Source organism: Nanorana parkeri, unplaced genomic scaffold, assembly GCF_000935625.1.
Source record: "Nanorana parkeri isolate BGI_ZX_2015 unplaced genomic scaffold, ASM93562v1 scaffold1749, whole genome shotgun sequence".
NCBI classification, from domain to species: Eukaryota; Metazoa; Chordata; class Amphibia; order Anura; family Dicroglossidae; genus Nanorana; species Nanorana parkeri.
In genome coordinates, this window is record NW_017308017.1 from 133,982 (window position 1) to 151,571 (window position 17,590).

The 17,590-nt window shown below is 45.1% G+C and overlaps 1 protein-coding gene across 1 annotated transcript in view; it reads right to left on the bottom strand.

The window, feature by feature from the left end:
* Positions 1-17,590, bottom strand: part of LOC108799531 (phosphofurin acidic cluster sorting protein 1-like) — a 235,587-nt gene that overhangs the window by 99,310 nt on the left and 118,687 nt on the right. The window contains exons 12-13 of the mRNA XM_018571396.1: positions 16,372-16,473; positions 421-527 (exon numbers count right to left, since the gene is read on the bottom strand). Of these exons, the coding sequence (XP_018426898.1) occupies positions 421-527; positions 16,372-16,473 (209 nt within the window). The remainder of the gene's footprint in view (positions 1-420; positions 528-16,371; positions 16,474-17,590) is intronic.

Here is a 17,590-nt window from a genome sequence, read left to right on the forward strand (position 1 = left end):
ATGGGGGGAGTTTATCAAAACTGGAGCAGACAAAATCTGGAGCAGTTGCCCATGGCAACCAATCATCATCTCTCCAGTTTTTTAAGTTAAGATTTGAAAATAAAGAGAGAAGCTCATTGGTTGCCATGCACATCTGCTCCAGATTTTGTCTGCTCCAGTGTTGATAAATTCCTCTCAATGTATTTGCATTGAAAAGTACTGCACATATGAGAGACAGAATATAACGGGTTTAGTAATCTGACAAAACATGCTACTCAATCAAAAGTAAAAATCAAATCTTAAAAGTAATAAACAGAGGTAGCAGTTAGGGAATGCTAGTGTTAACAGTGCACACACAATTGTTGAGAAAAAAAAAGTTACTGACAATAACAAACATGACATCTATGTGTTCTGTGTGTGACAATATGTCAATATACTCACTGTCTCTGTATTCGAGCAAGTATTGCAGTCAAAGCACACTGTACATCTGAGGAACATGTTATACATACACATGGCTTATGCTGCTGCTGAAACAGGCTTAAGACAAACTGCAATGAACAAGGAAATGGGAAAAAATTAGCCGGAAGGATTGTACAAGGCAACACAATAATGCAAAATGTTAGACAAAACACACTGGGGGGAATTTATCAAAACTGGAGCAGACAAAATCTGGAGCAGTTGCCCATGGCAACCAATCAGCTTCTCTCTTCAGTTTGCTCAGGTAAGATTTGAAAATGAAAGAGAGAAGCTGATTGGTTGCTGTGCACAGCTGCTCTGCATTTTGTCTGCTCCAGTTTTGATAAATTTCCCCCACTGAGTATAAATAAATAAACCCAAACAGAATGCACATTTCTGCCTGTTGTGGTAACATTTCAAAGCAGCTTGTGGTACTCAGGTACTGCAACTTGAAGAAAACAGCAGAAATAAGGACCCTGGTGAGTCAACAATCTATCTATCTAGGATCAAGTTCACATACACTGAAAAAATGGAGAAAAGAGTGAAATAAGAGGAAAATATTTACATATAATCTCTACTCACCTGCGTAAAGCACAGTTAAAGAAGAACCCCCGGGAAAAAAAATATTAACCCTTGCAGTGGGGCTACCCCGATTTGCAAGGGTTAACTGTTTGTTTTGTCACCTGAAGTTCTGAGCCGGCTGGCTGTCTCAGCGCACCCTCCAGCCTCTCTCCTACACTGCAGCATTGGAATGTTCCGCAGCACCCTCAAGTCTATACCAGTGTTAATTTTGAGAGCAACTTTTAATTTTTTTTTAGTTTTACCCTTTTTACTAAAATGCCATCTAGTTTTAATCATCTGAATTGTTTTAGTTTTAGTCTAGTTTTCGTCGACTAAATATCATAAGATTTTAATCGACTAAATCTACAGTAGATTTACTTTACTAAAATCTAGTGGGTTTAGTTAAAGAGAAATTTAAGAATTTCTCTAGAATTTACAATCTCATTATATACTCCTGGAGTGAACATCTGTTAACCTGCAATTACTTATGGTAGTTTGAACATACAATACAGACACAGATCTAATTGTTGTGATATAGAACTTGTCTTTTTTTTATCTTAAAATTAGATTGAACCAAGTCTTATAAAGAAACAATAATATTGAGTATTTTCAACAAAGGACCAGTAATTAGATATGCATTCATTATAACAACTTGCATATGACATTTTTCATTCTTTCAAGCAGAAGTGCAACACTAAAATATTAAAATGAAAAACTATAGTGGCTGTAATGCCATTGCACATATAAGCCGTCCATTCAGGATGGAACTGGAAGTCCACAGAGCTTAGTTCTGATTGGATCTCTCCCCAAATCATCTCTCCCTAACATTTTAATCTAGTTTTAGTTAGTCGACCAAAATGCCAATATATTTTCGTTATAATTTTAGCAATTATAACTTCGTTTTTATTTAGTTTTAGTCTAGTTTTAGTCACTGAAAAAGTGTTGTTGATGAAAACTATGACGAAAATGATTAGTCGACGAAATTAACACTGATGATTTACGGGACCTTGGACAGCTGCATAGGAGGGGGAAGGAGAGGCTGGAAGGAGCGGTCTCAGTACAAGCCAGCTCCAAAGTTCATGTGAGTATAACTATTTTTAATCTAGACAAAAACTAGCAGTTTTGTTGAGTACGAGTAGCGACACTTTTTAGTGTCACGTGACAGTTTATCTAAAACAATAAAGACTGTGGTGGAGTCCCAGCTTCAAATGCCGCCCCTCTGGTAGTTCTGATACTGACTCCAAGCTGTAGAGAGACTACAAATCTTAGCAATACATTATACAGCAATGCGTAATATCATCAGCTATAGAGGACTACAAATTTAAGCAATAAATTATACAGTAATGCAGAATACCACCAGCAGTAGAGGACTAAAAATCCTAGAAATACATTACACAGCAATGCACAATACCACCATCAGCTAGAGAGGACCAATTACACATTATACAGCAGTGCAGAACAATACCATCAGCTAGAGAGGACTACAAATCCCAGGGATGCATTATACAACAATGCCCAATAATACCATCAGCTAGAGAGGACTAGAAATCCCAATAATACATTATACAGCAATGCAGAATAATACCATCAACTAGAGGGGACTACAAATCCCAGTGATACATTACAGCAATGCTGAAAGGCAACCGGCTATCAAGGACTACAAATCCTAGCAATGCATTATACATCAATGCAGAATAATATGAAGCTTCATACTCCGTGCTGCTCCGGGATGCCGGCCTGATATCTCCAGCGAAGGATCTCAGGTGGCTGTGCAGGGACTCAGGAGGGCTGTGCAAGGACTTGGAAAGGCTGTGTGGGGTCTATGGTGAGCTGTGCAGGGTCTCACCTGGGGTACCAGTTTGTACCATGGGAGTTTTTAATTCGTACTCGTGAAAATGCCCAGTATCGGCACCCCTACTGATACTGGTATCGGTATCAGTGCATTCCTAGCAGAATACAATTTCTACACCTCAGCCATATTCTTCCATTCTGCAACACCATTCATATTTAAAGGACCCTTTAATTTTTAGGATGAACTCTAGGCAAGCATTCACATACACACTTGAAATACAAATATGTGAACTGTCTTAAATGTCAAAGGCTTTGCAACTCTGTTTAGTAATTCTTCTGATCAAGGCAGCTTGTCCAGAGAGGCAGGGGTCAATAACCAAGTCCAATAATGCATAAACATCACCTTTCTGCTCTCTCCTCCTGTCAGCTTGTTCACTATTAGCAATCGGAAGCCCTCAGCAGGGCGGGCTTGCGATGATCGCAAGTATGGGCAGATCGTACGAGATTTTAATTACCTTACAACCATTGCACAACGAAAGTCATGCGATGGTTGTAAGGTATATGGGCGCCTTAAAGCTGGCCACAGACCTTACAACCATTGCAAGAGTTTTGTCTTGTAAGGTAATTTAAAAAACGTACGATCTGCCCATCTTGGAGGGGCGGGCTTCCGATGACCGCAATGCTGAACAGGCAGTGTGCGCTTGCGCACACCGGCCCGTGCGGCATCTTACGAACACGCCACACAACCGCCGACAATCGTACGATTCTCGGCCGGTTTTCGAACATGTTCCTAAGATAAAAGTCGTGCGACCGCACAGTAAAAACGGTTGCACGCCTTCCACAAACTTCGTGATAATCGTATGATCGCGGGATTTCCCGCAATTATCGTACGATTATCGCAAGGTGTGTGGGCACCTTTAGACTGGGTTAAGCAGTTTTCCAACAGGTATACCTCCTTCCTGTTAATTAGCCTGCACCTGATATAGAAGCAGTGGGAGCTCAGAGTGAGGGGAGAGAGAGACCAAGGCTGCACTGAATGGATACAGACACAGACTGGAGAGCATCTGAATACCTGTGGTATATGGTCTGGCTAAAATTGTAAGTTGAAGACTGGTTCTTTATGCATCTTCTTTTATACTGGAAGCTGGAATAGCCGCTCCAGTAGGAAGTAGTGAGGGAAACAACTGTCAGTTAGCCTCCTAAGTTGGAGCAGGCCATTTTATTTTGTGTTACTTTGAAATTGCTGCTGGAAGACGAAAGGGTTAAAAGGGAGAAAACACCCTATTGAAGAGACTGTTTATGTTTACTCGCAATAAATCTGTATATACTGCCAATTCCTGTCCTGGCCACAGACCAGTGACTTTCTTACAAGATATATACATATACTGTATACACCTCATGAGTTTTTCAAAATATCTACTCCATTTGTAAAAGTCCCACACATAGCAGGTGTGTTGCAGTTCTGTCAGAGCCGTGACAGGTTCAAATACATAATTCTGACACGTACATGAATCTAATGCATGCTTTAAAATGTGTTGCACTACAGAGAGGCAGATATCTATAGGGTATATATTAGGGATGCACAGATACTTTTCGAGTACCAGTGCAGATACTTGGCATTTTCATGAGAACTACCAGGGTTGCAGCGGTTGCAGCTGGGACCTGGCTCTGGCACTCCACCACTGTCCTGAAATCATTAGTCTGTATTGTTTTAGAAAAACTGTCACATGACAATAAACAAAAATGTATCAGTACTCGTACTTGTAAGTACTCGGCAAGTACCATTTGTGCTCCTTACAAATGACAGCTGCCTCCTAATTTTTGAATTTTTCTCTAGTGTAGTCCTGGAGCTCAAAAGTATCGGTACATGTACTCATACTTGTACTGAGTACTGTACTTGGTACAGGGGCGTAGATAAGGGGGGGTTAGGGGGGTCCAAACCCCCCCCAGAGGGTCCTGGCAGTGGTGTTGTGAGAGGGGGCAGAGGGTGGAATGTGCTCCCGAACAGCCGTCTGAAGAACATCCACAGATAGGCTTGGCTATCTAAAGGGATGCGGGGATGTCCTGTTTGATAAAACATCGGTGACGGCTGGAGGAGAACTGATGCAGATATTTTATCAAACAGGACATCCCTGGAATCCCTTCAGACGTGCACATGCCTGCCCTGGATGATTTGTACATGCTTCAGTGCGGGCTCTGCATGGGTAGGAGGGGAGGGGGGATGTTTGTATTATCTGTGATTAGTCCAAAGTCCACTGTGTTGCAAAGTCCAGAGTCTAGTGCTTTCCTATGCCCCAAGTCTAGTGTGTTCCTAAGGGTCTGTGCACACCTAGACAACACATCACCGCACGTCAATCGTGCACGATTCCGCCCGGTCAGTAGTCGCCTAGGCGTGCGCCGATCGTGCTGTAGGTGTGCCATTATTTTCTAATTGCAACCTAGTCGCGCCGGGCGGATTGCGCTAAAACAGACACGCGTTGTTTACCTTTTTTCTGTGATTGCTGTGCGGATGTCACCCCATTTAAATCAATGGGGCCGCACGGCAATCGCGGCCTGCATTGTGCAGGACCGTGCGATCCCAGGACTCGCGTTCCCGGATCGCCTAGGCCTGCACCGGGCCTGAGTCTACTGCATTCTAAGTCTAGAGTCCAGTTTGTTCTAAGTCCAGAGTCCACAGTCTGTACTGGAGGGCAGATTCATAAAGAGAACCTGTCCCCTCCGAAGGCTATCACACAGGAACTTGTTAACCCCTGTGCGATAGCAATATACAGTAGTTAAGTGAAAAAAATAAAAGAAATTAAAATAAAAAAAACTGATAAAAAGTAAAAACACAGAAAACATTATTAATGATAAAAATCCGCAGAGCCCAACTTGAGACTCCCCCAGCCCACCTGAAACTCCGCACTGCCCACCAGCCCACCTGAGACCCCGCACAGCCCACCTGAGACCCCGCACAGTCCACCTGAGACCCCGATTATTAAGTTCGATTAATCGGATTAAAAAAAGGCTCCAGTGATAGCACTACTAGTTTGTATTGAGATTGTAGCCCATCACGTGAGCAAGCTTGGAGCGGTGGAAGTAGAAAAAAAGTGTGGTGTGCAATATAGTACATTATACAGCGGCGCAATGCAGAATACCAGCAGCTTTAGAGGAATACAGCAAATCGCAGCAATAGTACATTATACTATAATGTACTATTGCTGGGATTTGTAGTCCTCTGTTGCTGGCGTTATTCCGCATTGCGCTGTATAATTTATTATTGCTGGGATTTGCAGTCCTCTATAGCTGGTGGTATTCTGCAGTGCGCTGTATAATGATTATACGGCACAATACAGAATACTAGCAGCTATACAGGAATACAACAAATGCCAGCAATAGTATATTATACTATAATGTACTATTGCTGGGATTTGTAGTCCTCTGTAGCTGCTGGTATTCTGCATTGCACTGTATATAATGTACTATTGCTGGGATCTGATGTAGTCCTCTATAGCTGGTGTTATTCTCCATTGCGCTGTACAGTATAATGATTATACGGCACAATACAAAATACCACTGACCAGTTATAGAGGAACACCAAATCCCAGCAATAGTACATTATACAGGCTGTTTAATGTATTATTGCTGGGATTTGATGTTGCTCTATATCTGCTGGTGTTCTGCAGTGTGCCGCTATATAATGCAGAATACCACCGACCAGTTATATATATATTTTTTTTTCAAACAGGAACATTAAAAAGGTTTAGATTCTCCCCATGGTGGTGGTGTTGGGGGGTTCCCTGCTTTCAATAATATTGTACAGTTTATGGCTCTCATAGCAGCACATGCCCAGGTCTGCCCTATAGGGAACACTGGGGGTGATATACTTCAGAAGTCTGCAGCAGAACACAGCCTATGAGGACTATCTGGGGAATCAAATATTCAAACTCATCTATTACCCCCAGTGTTCCTATAGGGCAGACCTGGGCATTTTATGCCCCGCATGCCATATCTGGCCCTTTGCCTGTGCCTTTCTGGCCCATGGCCCGGACATGGTCTGAATGCTGACCTGCGCTCGTTGCTGAGTGACTTACTTTGAATCGTGGGCCCTTGATTGTTGGCGGGCAGCGGCGAGTCAGGAAGCTCACGGGGAAGAGAGGAGCAGAGGCATGTCCTCAGCGTGCGCGGCTTGAGCGGCGTGGGCGTGGCGTGCAATTTGATCGCCACTGGTTTTTATTTAAATTTTTTATATAAATGAAAAAAGACAAAAAATTGTGCAAAATAAATATTTTTAACGTTTTGTTATACAAAATATTAAATAAAATCAAATTTCTTCATAAAATTAGGCCAAAATGTATTCTGTTGAATATTTTTTGTAAGTGTATACTAAGTGGTTTGTGTGAATTGGTACCAATTAGAAGTCTTTTGAAAACATGGTTTTTATCCATATGGTGTCAAACAACAAAATCGGTATTGCTCAGGGTAAAGGATTGGTTTAGGAATGATATGGCTGGTATATTTTTTTCAAACCTTGGCGTGTCTGCTAGATAAAATCTTATAATTTGAGGAAGCTGAACCCCCCCCCAGGAAATTTTTTTATCTACGGCCCTGACTTGGTAACTGTGCAACCCTAGTATACATGATATTCTTTATAAATTCCCCTGTATGCATCTTGTGACTTTTCCAGCAGTTTCTCCAACTGCTTTGCCTCATCAGTTTAGAGATATGTGTAAAAATTGGCCCTAGAATTATTGCCTTTACTCTGGCGCATGTGGCGATACCAAACATGTGTAGCACAATCATAGTTTTCGTACGTAGACGCCCCTGACGTGTTTCTGTGACCGACGCACGTGGTCGCAGGGGCGGGGGGACTTTACATAGTTACATAGTATTTGAGGTTGAATAAAGACATAAGTCCATCGAGTCCAACCTATTGCGTGCATCGATATGGTTCTGCTGATGTGTGCGTATGTATAGGTCCTTGTGTGATCTCCTTATTAAGAGTACCTGTACCCCTGTATATTACGGTCCCTAAGGAAATCGTCCAAAAGCTTCTTGAACGATTCCACACTCTTGGCTGAGATCACTGCATGTGGCAGAGAGTTCCAGACCCTGACCGCTCTAACCGAGAAGAACCCCCTTCGCCCCTTGTGCTGAAATTTTTTCTCCACCAATTTTAGATGGTGGCCTCTAGTCTTTGTTATGGAGTTAATTGTAAAGAGTTTGTCGCTAATGTTGCTATCATCATTGAACATTTTGTACATGAAAATCATGTCCCCCCTTAGTCTCCTTACTTCCAACGAAAACATATTTAAATTTAGTAGCCTTGCCTCATAGCTCTGGTCCTCCATCCGCTTAATGAGTTTGGTTGCCTTCCGCTGGACTCTTTCCAGCTCAAGGACATTCTTTCTGTGGACTGGTGACCAAAACTGGACCGCATACTCCAGATGAGGCCGAACCAGTGATCTGTATAGTGGCACAATGTAATATGCGGATCCATCCGCATTCACAGAGTGGTGTAAGGCTCTGCCCACTCCTCAGAAGGCATGCTGTCCGTGCTCCGCGCCGCCCCCTCCGGAGGCGTCATCCTGCTTTTTCTCACCTGCGGTCCATTTAAGGACTGAGTAGTGAAACGATCGGCATCTCAGTATAGAGTTGGATACAGACACCGACCGTTCCTGTGTGGCTGTTCCCTCGTGGAGAGCTGATTTTGAATTCAAGGACTCAACCTCTGTCTGCAGCCCTGTTGGGCAATCTTGCAGTGGACCGCATACGTAGCCCAGCTCACCCTCACCCCTGCTGCTACTGTGGACATACACACCAGGAACCAAGGCTACCATCCCACTTAACCTCTTGCCGTCCGCCCGTAGTAGAAAAACGGACGGACGGCACTGCTGCATCTGCAATTTTTTTCTGCTCGCGCGCGCCCCCTAGCGGGCACGCACGGGCAGAAAAGACCCGACAATGCACACACCCGGTACCGGGTGTCACACATATAGGCGATCAGCATAACACCGCGGATGTCAACTGGTTAAAGGGATGGTGGTATTCCCTGGACTCTCCCTCTCTATCTCAGGGGATGCCCAAGTATCATGCACTGTGACCAGTGAAGAGAGAGTGACTTCATGCTTGCTGCAGATTCTGGGTTGATGACACAGAATTAGAATCTATGTTGTGAATACTATTGTCAGTAAAATTGAAAACAGTGATTTAAACTTAGTTAGACGCTATCCGCAGTTGAGTTCCATACAGGTGTTTGCCACCCATTTTTTTTTTACATTTATTTAATATTCTTTTTAAAACTGTTTAAAAATACTCTTTAAGGTGATGCTGGGGGTCCAAAAGACCCCTAGTATCACCTTTACACTACAAATAAGCAATTGAAGTGCAGACGGCGTATTGTTGGGCTTCAGGAGCCCAGCAATGACAACTATGGGACCGGAAGTGATGCAATACATATCGCTCCCGGCCCCATAGTATGGGGAGGAAATCGGGAGGAAATCGGGAGGAAATTTGAGATCAGTGGCTCTAGGGCCTGGAGGGGTTATCTGTGCTATATGTATAGATTTAGGGATCTGACCTGTCACATTATGAAAAGCTTCATGTACTACAAGCACTATCCAGGCATACTGCTGCAATCGCTCCAGTGCAAGGATGTCGCTGTGAAAAACACTCATTAGGGAAACACTGCATTCATTGGCTGACTGGAGAGACTACTAAGATTTAGGGTATCTGAGTGAAATTTCCTTAATCCAGCAGGCCAAAGTATTGATTCAGCACAGCTGATACTGCGCTAAATTAGTGAACCTTGATGGCAGTTGTGGGGTATAGTCAGTAGGTGGAGCTGCCCCCTTTCTTTTGTTTTACAACCGTGTTCAACTCTCCTGAGGTTGGCAGTTAAAAGTGGTCTAGCTATTCTATGGTGCTGTTTCTGTCAATAGACCGAGAAAAGAACTTCTAAATAACACTTTAAATCACTGACGTCAGTTGTTTCTCACTGGGATACATGAAAACTATTCTCTATAATGTTTCCTCAGCAAAGCTTAGATAGAATCAAAGTGAAGCATTAACCAAATGCTTGTTATAGGTAGGGATGCACCAATACCATTTTTTTTCGGTATCGAGTACCGATATTTCTTTTTGGTACTCGCTGATACCGAATACTGATAGTGAAAGTACCATTAACCACCTGCTGTCCGGCCGTTGTAATTAAACGACCGGACAGCAGCTTCTTAAATGCGGGTGGGCGTTTTTAAATGTCCATCCCGTCCCGCTCGTGCCCGCCGCTAGGCAGCACGCTCAAACGGGAAATCGGCTTTGAGTGTAAACAGCCAGCGAGCGTCTGTAGAGAAGCCCAATCGCTTGTAATATGCGTGCGTGTGTGCGCCCACCCCTCCGTCGCAGCTGCTGCTGGCGATCCCGAGCTCCGATGTTCCCGGTGTGAGCCCGGGACCAGCACAGCAGCTCTGCGGCCAGAGATCAAACAGAGATCAGTACACGATCTCAGTTTGATCTCCTCCTCCTCGTCGGAATGCAGGAAGTGATGTGTATTACATCACTTCCGCATTCCTCTGTCACTCTCCGGTACAGAAAACGGAGAGAAGCTGGTGAAGCAGGTCTCTGCTTCATGAGCTTCTCTGGGGGTCCCTAGGTGACATTAGGGGTCTTAAAGACCCCTGATGTCTCCATAAAGAGGACCTGTCACTGCAAATTGGCTATCGCATAGGGAGCTTGTTTGCTCCCTATGTGATAGCAATAAAGTTAAGTGGGAAAAAAAAGGGTTAAAAAAATGTAAGTTTAAAAAAAAATTATAAAAAATAAAGTCACATATCAAAGGTAAAAAAATGTTTAAGTCCTCGCCCCCACATGCACACGCAAACATGCGTCGAGCCCGCCTACGTGTAAAAACGACGATTACATTACGATTAATATACCACAATGCTTGACGGAAAGCGGAATAGAACATAGACTTAAAATGCTCAATGCAAATAAAGCAGTTGGACCAGATAACCTTCACCCCAAGGTACTTAAGGAATTAAGCCAGGTTATAACAAGACCATTATTCCTAATTTTCAAGGAGTCCCCACACACCTTACGATTATCGTACGATAATCTCGGGAAATCCCGCGATCGTACGATGATCGCAAGGTGTGTGGAAGTACCTTACAACCATCGCAAGACATAAGTCTTGCGATGGTTGTAAGGTGTGTGCCCAGCCTTAGTGACTGGTAGGGTACCATGTGATTGGCGGAGGGCTACGGTAGTTCCAATATTCAAAAAGGGGGCTAGATGCCAACCAGGGAACTATAGGCCGGTCAGTCTAACATCGGTAGTTTGTAAACTGTTAGAAGGTATAATTAAGGACTATTTGGTAACATTTGTTAAGAATAAAGGCAAAGTTAATGACAATCAGCATTGGTTCAGGAAAGACCGTTCCTGCCTGAGTAACTTGCTAACTTTTTATGAGGGGGTAAGCAGAGATATGGATGGAGGGAAGCCGGTAGATGTGGTATAAATACCAGAATCCCTAAGAATGAGATGATGCGTGGACCTATATGGGTTGGACTTGATGGACGTATGTCTTTATTCAACCCCAAATACTATGTAACTATGTAACATCCATTGCGCCACACATGTTGCATATCGCCGTGAACGTGGGAGTGAGAGCAATAATTCTAGGGCCATCAATCACTGATAACACTAAACTGATGAGCGGTAAAAGCTTTTAAAGCGTCGGCTATGGTCATTTTTGGGTATGGTAGTTTTTTTGCAATTTAGCGGGTGCGTGCAATTTTAAAGCTTGACATGTTTGGTGTCTATTTACTCAACGTGACCGTCTTTTATATTTTACCCAAAAATTGGGTAATAAATATTTTATAACATAACGTAGGGAGAACAGGTTTTTTTTCAAAATTTTTGGTACTTTTTTTATTATATAGTAAAAAAAAACCACCCGTAGTGGTGATTAAATACCACCAAAAGAAAGCTCTATCTGTCCCCAGAAAATGGTATAAAATCCATTTCAGTACAGCGTTGCATGACAGAATAAATGTCAGTCAAAGTACCGCAGCGCTGAATACTGAAAAATGGCCTGGACAGGAAGGGGGTATAAACCCCCCAGTCAGCAAGTGGTTGAGGAAGCCTGGCGGCGTGTAATGACTCGCCACCTGGCTTCCTGATTAGCTGGAAAGCCGGGCGGTGTGTAAAGACTTGCCACCCAGCTTCCCGATTAGCAAGGAAGCCGCCTCCATGCTTCTCGTCACGAGGTGTAATGATACGGCACACAAGTGACGAGGTAGCATGGAGCCGGCTTCCCGGCCAATCAGGAAGCCGGGCAGCGTGTAATGACTCGTTGCCCAGCTTCCTGATACCAAAAGCTCAAGTATCGGCTAGGTATTGAAGCATTTAGCTACAAGTACTCGCCCAAATACTCGGCATCAGCACCGATACTAGTATCAGTATCGGTGCATTCATAGTTAAAGGTATGCAATGTGCGGGGCATGGTCTAGCTATGGCAGCGTAAACGCACATGTTCATGGACAGGGAAGCCATCAGAAATTTTGGGGCCCCTTACACGGCTTTAGGCCGCTGGACGCAGGGCTTAGTGATGCGCTTGACGCAGGGCTTAGTGACGTGCTGGACGCAGGGCTTAGTGACGCGCTGGACACAGGACCACCTGAGAGTGACCCTGTAGAGCCCACCATAGATCCTGCACAGCCCATCTGAGACTGTCTGTGGTGGGCTCTGAAGTGGTCTCAGGTGGGCAGGTCAGGGCTGCATCCCTCCCCTCCCTCCTTCCTAGCTCCTCTTACCTGCACACGTGACCTCGTCTGCCGCCGGACCGGCCAGAAGTGACGTCACGTCACTAACGTGACGTCACTTCCGGCCAGTCCGACATCAGACGAGCAGCGTCGCTGATGGGGCTCTAGCTTGTCTCAAAGCCGCTGGAGTGGCAATGCTGGGGCCCTGCGCTGCCTTGGGCCAGGCCTCCGCCTCCTCGCCCTTCACCGGTGGCCGATAGTCATGTAAGGGACCCGGGCGGGCCCCCCAGGCCCCTTACATGAGTATCGGCCGTACCCCCCTGATGGCTGCCCTGTTCACGGAGCTCTGCACCCTCCTGGGCACATTCAGCTGAATCGCAGCCTTACCACCTCAGGAACCGATGCCAAAGAAGGGTAAATCACAGCGGGCACGGACTGACGGACTTGCATCACTTTTTCTTAAGTCCAAGCTAGGCCGCCTGCAACTCCCGGTCCCGGTTTAAGACATCTTGAAAGTGTGCACTTTGATCATGTCCTCGGTTCAGTAGTTGCTAGCTGGAGGACACGCTCCACTCCTGGTGATTGTGTTAACTTAGTTGATGTTTACTGTTTTACATTGTTCTCTGTGTCCCTCGGTGCCAGCCGCTTCCACCTCTCCCTTGAGCGCATGGTACCCCTTGACGGTCATGCATTTATCAGTCCTCTCCCTTAATGTGAAAGGTTTGAATGTACCCGAAAATCGGCGGATGCTTCTCAATGACCTCCACTGCCAGAGGGTCGATGTGGACTTTTTCCAGGAAACCCATTTGAAGCATGATTGTGCTCCACGTTTGGGGGACAGGTGTTATCCCGTGGCCTATCATAGTGGCTCCCCCGATAAGAGATCCAGTGGTGTGAGTATTGTTATTTCTCGCTCAGATCCCTGGTTACTAATGGACCAACATGCAGTGAAGGAGGGCCGGATCTTGTTTTTAAAGGGCACCATTGGTTCTCAGGTGGTTACCTTGGCTAATCTATACCTTCCTAATCAAAAATCGGATCTCCTTCCTAGAGCGTGTCCAGGACCATCTGGCGGATTTGTGTGAAGGCTTCTTCGCATTGGGAGGCGATTTCAATCTTATTCCTGACTCCTCCATTTCTTCTTCCTATCTCTCCTTCGCAGCACTTAAACACATTAAGAAATGTATTTTCTCTTACCAACTTACTGACGCTTGGCACGTTCAACATCCCACAACCAGAGATGATACTTTCTTCTCCTATCTCCATCAGCTACTTTTTCCGATAATGCCCCTGTTCTTATTACTCTCTCCTTGGATGTTCCACCCTCAGGACTGTGGCAGTGGAAACGTAATGATTCTCTTACTTAAAGGGTTTCTAAAGCCTCCGTTTTTTTTGCATATATCTACTGCTAGCAAGCAGTAGACATATGCAACAAGTTTTTTTTTTAAACGGCTTTAACAGGGGTTTAAACTTACCCCGTCTTCGCCGCGTGCTCCAGTCAGAAAATCTGAAACTGCTCAGGTCGGCCGCAAAGCATCTTGGGGCAGGCGCATGCTCAGTTCGGATTTTCGGCCGGGAGACGAGGAGAGACGCAAGGTAAGTCTATAGACGCGTGCAACCGCATGCAGACACCGTGGCACAGGAAGTACCAGCAAGGTCAGAGGAGTCAGCACTGGATCGGAGACCAGCAGCAGCGCTGGAGGGACAGATGAAAACATCAGGAAAGAAGAAGATCGAATTAAGAGACATCATTTAAGGTAAGTGCTGACATTAACATTGGGGAGGGAAACATTTTTTTTGACTTTGTGTCACTTTAACCCGGAAATCTCTAGTTTGATCGAACTGGATATTCAGCTCTTCTTTACGGAGAGTACGTATCCTGGCCTCGACCCATACACTGTGTGGAAGGCCCACAAAGCCATAATTCAGGGTTCCCTCATTGCAAAAGTGAAAAACTTACCAAGAAGTAAATGCTGATGCGATATCATCGATGAGGGGTGGATGGATGGGAAACCTCCACTGGTGGGGATTGTGGGCAATCAATTGTGCTTGTGGACCGGTCAGGGGGAATTGAGGGTTAGAGGGGTGCTGGATGGTGGTTGGAGCCTCACTTTTCTGGCTTGAAAAAGAAGACCTGGTTCTTCGAAACGCGTAGCCGCAACAACGTTCACCCACCCCCTATTTGTTTTCTCCCCCAGAGTCAGCGGTTGTCGCCCCGGGCGTCCTGCTCGCACCCTCGAGCGCTCGAGTTTCACCACTCCCACTGACTCTCCCGGCTCTGCTGCCTCCAGCGTCCATCTCCTGGCAACCGCTGATTACACTTTCCTCCGCTCTCTGTGCACGCCCACCTCCAGCCGTCCTCTCCCCCTGACACACTGCTTGTTGTCTCGGGCTGACTGCTCGTGCCCTCGAGTGTTGGAGTCTTAACACCCCCACCAGCGAATCATTGCTGGTTACCTCGGGCTCCATCCCAGTCTCTCCCCCCTCTCGCACCCGATCTGTTTGGTGCCTATGCCCACACTGACTGCACACTTCCAGCCGCCAGACCCATCACCCTGAAGCAGCAATACAGTGCACACCATTTGGACCATACCCCTCTCTGTCCTGACAGCATCCAGCAGCCCATGTCCATCCGTGCCTGCCACCCCCCTCACATGCATTAATTGGACCCAGGCTCCAACCACCATCCAGCACCCCTCTAATAGGTGAAGCATTCCAACGCTTTCTCCGCTGTTCCGGGGCAGATTGGCACCGCAAAATCGCATGTGCAGGAGAACCGATCTGCCCTGGAACAGCTGTTTGGTACTGAAATCTCTCTTCTATCCGACTTTGTGAGTGTAGTGGAATGTGAGATCGGAGTCAGGGAGAAGTGACATTTCAGGACCGATCAGCTGTTCCAGGGCAGATCGGTTCTTCTGCACATGCGATTTGCGATGCCTATCTGCCGGGGAACAGTGGGGAAAGCACTGGAATGCTTCACCTATTGGCGGTCACACATTCCACCGCCGAAAAACTGGGCGGGATTACGTTAAAACGTGTGACCACATCACCGGTCACACATCCTAACGTAGTCACAACCTTTGATAGAACACCGCCATCAGGGGGGTATGGCCGGTACCCATGTGAGGGGTCTGGGCAGCCTGGGGGGCCTCTTACATGGGTATCGACTGTACCGGGGCGGCATGGCAGAGGTGACAGGGGAGGGGGTGGAGGAGGCCGTACCCCAGCAGCAGCAGGTAAGAAGAGTTGGGAGAAGATACAGGTAAAGGGACCCAGATGACCAGACCAGCCCACCTGGGACCCTGCAAAGGCCACCATAAAGAGTCTCAGGTGTGCTCTGCAGGATCTATGGTATGCTCTGCAGGGTCTCAGGTAAGTCCAGCATGCTACTGCAACATTAGAGACAGCTGGGGAAATCCCCCCCACTTTGATTCTAGTGTTTCTCCCTTCTTCTCTTACTCCTCCCTGTTTTTCCTATCTACTTGTATATCTTAGCTGGAATTTATCCTTATGTTACACACTCCTGAGGTTCCCTCTGAAAGATCCCTTAGCAGGCCTCATGAAACACCACTTAGAACATTGCTTTTTCCTTCAGGTGCTGGAAGGATGAACAATTAATTTCACGCTGTGAGCTTTTTTTCTCCGTTGTGTGCTCTTATAGGGAAATGACTGGATATTACTTGTATCTTTTCCTTTTTCTTGTGTATATTTCTTCTTAACGACTTTTGGTACCTTTTTCATAATTGGTGTTATACGTATTTATGCTGTGCATTTTGTTACTTCTCATGCTGAAAAGTCTAAATAAAGGAACGTATAAAAAGGTATGCAATGTAAACTTTCTTACCTGACCCTGCCAGTCTGATGTCTGCACAATAATAATAGTTTCTGGAAGAGACGGATCTGAGAGGTTTTGGTTTAACTGATCAAGTAATACCTTCCGTGGAACCTGTTTGCGAAATACATACTAAATAACATTTTAATGCAGAAAACAAGACACAATAAACAACTGTCTTACAAGCCATTTTGTAATTTAATGTTATTAAAAATTACCTTTCCATTTAAAAGTGTAGCTGTTTCTTCAGAACAGAAATGGGTAGCAAATTGCAACAAAGTTTGTTAAAATCTTTGCAATGTACATAGATTACCCAGAGGACTGATTTTGTTTCTCAACAAAAGTGGAATCACTTGGTAAGTAGAACACCAGGCAGACATTAAAGAAACAGATTAATGCTGTTGTGTGTGTGTGTGTGTATACACACACACACACCAGAGGAACCCTTGCAGATTAGTTTTATAGGACTCAACATGTGACACATACAGTATTTAATGTTCAATACAATTTAATTACATTGTGACTGACTTTGAACATTTGTTTGCCAGAGTATCCAATCATATGTTAAGCATACTGTTACAACTGACCTCTGAATTACATTTAGTGGTGTATATCCATGCAAACTTTTACATATACCGTGTTTCCCCGAAAATAAGACACTGTCTTATATTTTTTATTGGCTCAAAAAAACACACCAGGTCTTATTATTTTTTTAATGTACAACAATCCAAAGTTAATGCAAATCCAAATTAAATAATCCAAAATGACAAAGTTAAGAATAGGGTGATCAGGGCAATCAGGGGTGCCGTACCTTTCCAAGAGCAATTTGGTAACCAGAAAAAGCGAAGCGCGCTTTCACTATGGATTCCTCACAGGCGGAGTGCATTTGGTATCACTCCGCCTGTGACAGCGCTATAGAGGAAACCTCGGCGCTATAGAGGAAACCTCGGCTTATGCGGCTCTGCTCCCTGTGCTGCTGCCTCGCTTCCTCTAGTGCTGGCTTCATTGGCACCGCTGATTCTCTCCCGCGGCTCTTCAGGTTCCCCCTTATGCCACCACCGGCCCTGGCAATGGTCACAACTAGGTCTTATTTTCGGGGTAGGTCTTATTTTCAGGGAAACAGGGTAGCATACTAATACATCTAATATTGTTTGGCATTATAAGCTACTGCTAGTTTGTCACACTATTGTTGAACATTATTAAAGTAAGAAAGCAGTGGATATATGCAAAA